The 1,629-nt window shown below is 39.6% G+C and overlaps 1 protein-coding gene across 4 annotated transcripts in view; it reads right to left on the bottom strand.

The window, feature by feature from the left end:
- LOC106953737 (rho-associated protein kinase 2-like) overlaps window positions 1–1,629 on the bottom strand; it is a 44,904-nt gene that overhangs the window by 7,066 nt on the left and 36,209 nt on the right. For all 4 annotated transcript variants that reach the window (XR_001426249.1, XM_015042706.1, XM_015042708.1 and 1 more), the window contains 2 exons: window positions 1,055–1,122; window positions 876–964 (listed from right to left, as the gene is read on the bottom strand). Coding sequence is in view for 3 of the 4 variants with exons in the window: in XM_015042706.1 (XP_014898192.1) it covers window positions 876–964; window positions 1,055–1,122 (157 nt within the window). In the remaining variant the exon portion in view is untranslated. The remainder of the gene's footprint in view (window positions 1–875; window positions 965–1,054; window positions 1,123–1,629) is intronic.

Genomic DNA, 1,629 nt, shown 5'->3' on the forward strand with positions numbered 1-1,629 from the left:
CCCGGGGGGAACAAAACCCCAAAAAAAAACCAAAAGGATTTTTTTTTTTTTTTTTTTTTTTTTTAGTGCAGGGCTATGACAACATCTTGAGAAGTCACTGAATCCCTTAACACAGGGGTGTCAAACTCCAGTCCTCAAGGGCCGCTGTCCTGCAGTGTTTAGATGTGCCACAGATAAAAAACAGTGGAATGAAATGGCTTAATTACCTCCTCCCTGTGTAGATCGGTTCTCCTGCTAATGACCTAATTATTCTTTTCAGGTGTGGTGCAGCAGAGGCACATCTAAAAGTTGCAGGACAGTGGCCCTTGAGGACTGGAGTTTGACACCCCTGCAACAGACCCATGAGATGCTAACCACTGTGACTCCAACAGGCAGCAATGTGCCAAACTCGGTGACTGAGGACTAGACAGAGTAAAACCTATTAAAAATGCTGCGTGAAGATATTCTAATCAAGTGTGCATGATGTGTCAGCCCATCAGTTTGCAAGATATCATTATATTAAGATTTTATGTATTTGTATTAAACATTTCTGAAGATTTTTGGGTATAAGTTTTTATTGTTTATCATTAACCCTTGAATGTCTCGGTATTGGTAGTAAAAAAAAAGAAAAAAAAGAAAGAAAAAAACTTAAATGTTTTCGGCACCATTGGTCTTTTATTGACAGTTGCCAGACAGGACACGGGGAGAGTCCCAGTATTGATAATATTGATATCAAGTATCCATATCTAGAAATGTGCTCAAAAGACACAGGCTGGCAGGGGTGTGGTAATTTTTTCATGATGTTTTTCCAGCATTTTACCACCATCCCCAATAGATCCCGAAAGTAATCCTTGTTTATTAAGAATGAGTTAGATGTTGAGCTTTCAGTGACTCACTCAATGTCCAGGGTCATGAACGGGTTAGCTTGCTCTTGGTCCGTCTGACTGTTGTAAAACAGGATTTTCTTACTGCTTACGACGACATACTGCGAAAGAAAAGAAAACGAGGATCAAATACTGCTGAAAAGTAAGAAAACACAACCCTTAAATGGAAGAAACACTGTTGGACTGATTACTTTTTTGTCCCAGCCAAATCGCTTTGTGTTCTTGGAAGGAAGGGAGATCCAGCCCTCCAGCCTGGAATCTAAAGAGCAGAAAAAAAAACAAAAAACAAAAAAAAACAGGAAGATGCTGGCATTAAAAGGACAGCCTTCAATCGTTTGAGTCACTTAAAAGACCACCTTGATATTTTTAAGTGTTTGTGGCATTTTCTTCCAGAAAGGCACTCATCATTCTGGGAGGAAATGATTCAATGCTAAAACAAAGGATCTAGAGACAGGAAATCCTGCTTCCATGCTGTCACGGAGCGCAACAGCTTGATTAGTAAGGGCGTTAATATTTACAAGAAAATGTACACGCAAAGCAAGGACGGGATTTTGGTAGAGAAAGAAGAATTAATCCTGATCCTGGAAAAAAAATCTCAACATTAATTCAAGTCCGTCTCAATTTCAGGACGGCTCAGCCGTGCCATGCTGTGAGTTTTAATGTGTTCCGCAAACATTAAAAGTCAAACGAGGGAGCGGATTAGCTGCATGAAAGTAGTGACAATCCTGAGGACAAAAATCGCTAAAAACAATTTTAGCAAAAAAAA

The sequence above is a fragment of the Poecilia latipinna genome, unplaced genomic scaffold, assembly GCF_001443285.1.
Source record: "Poecilia latipinna isolate Pla-1442-1.1 unplaced genomic scaffold, P_latipinna-1.0 Scaffold599, whole genome shotgun sequence".
Classification (NCBI taxonomy): domain Eukaryota; kingdom Metazoa; phylum Chordata; class Actinopteri; order Cyprinodontiformes; family Poeciliidae; genus Poecilia; species Poecilia latipinna.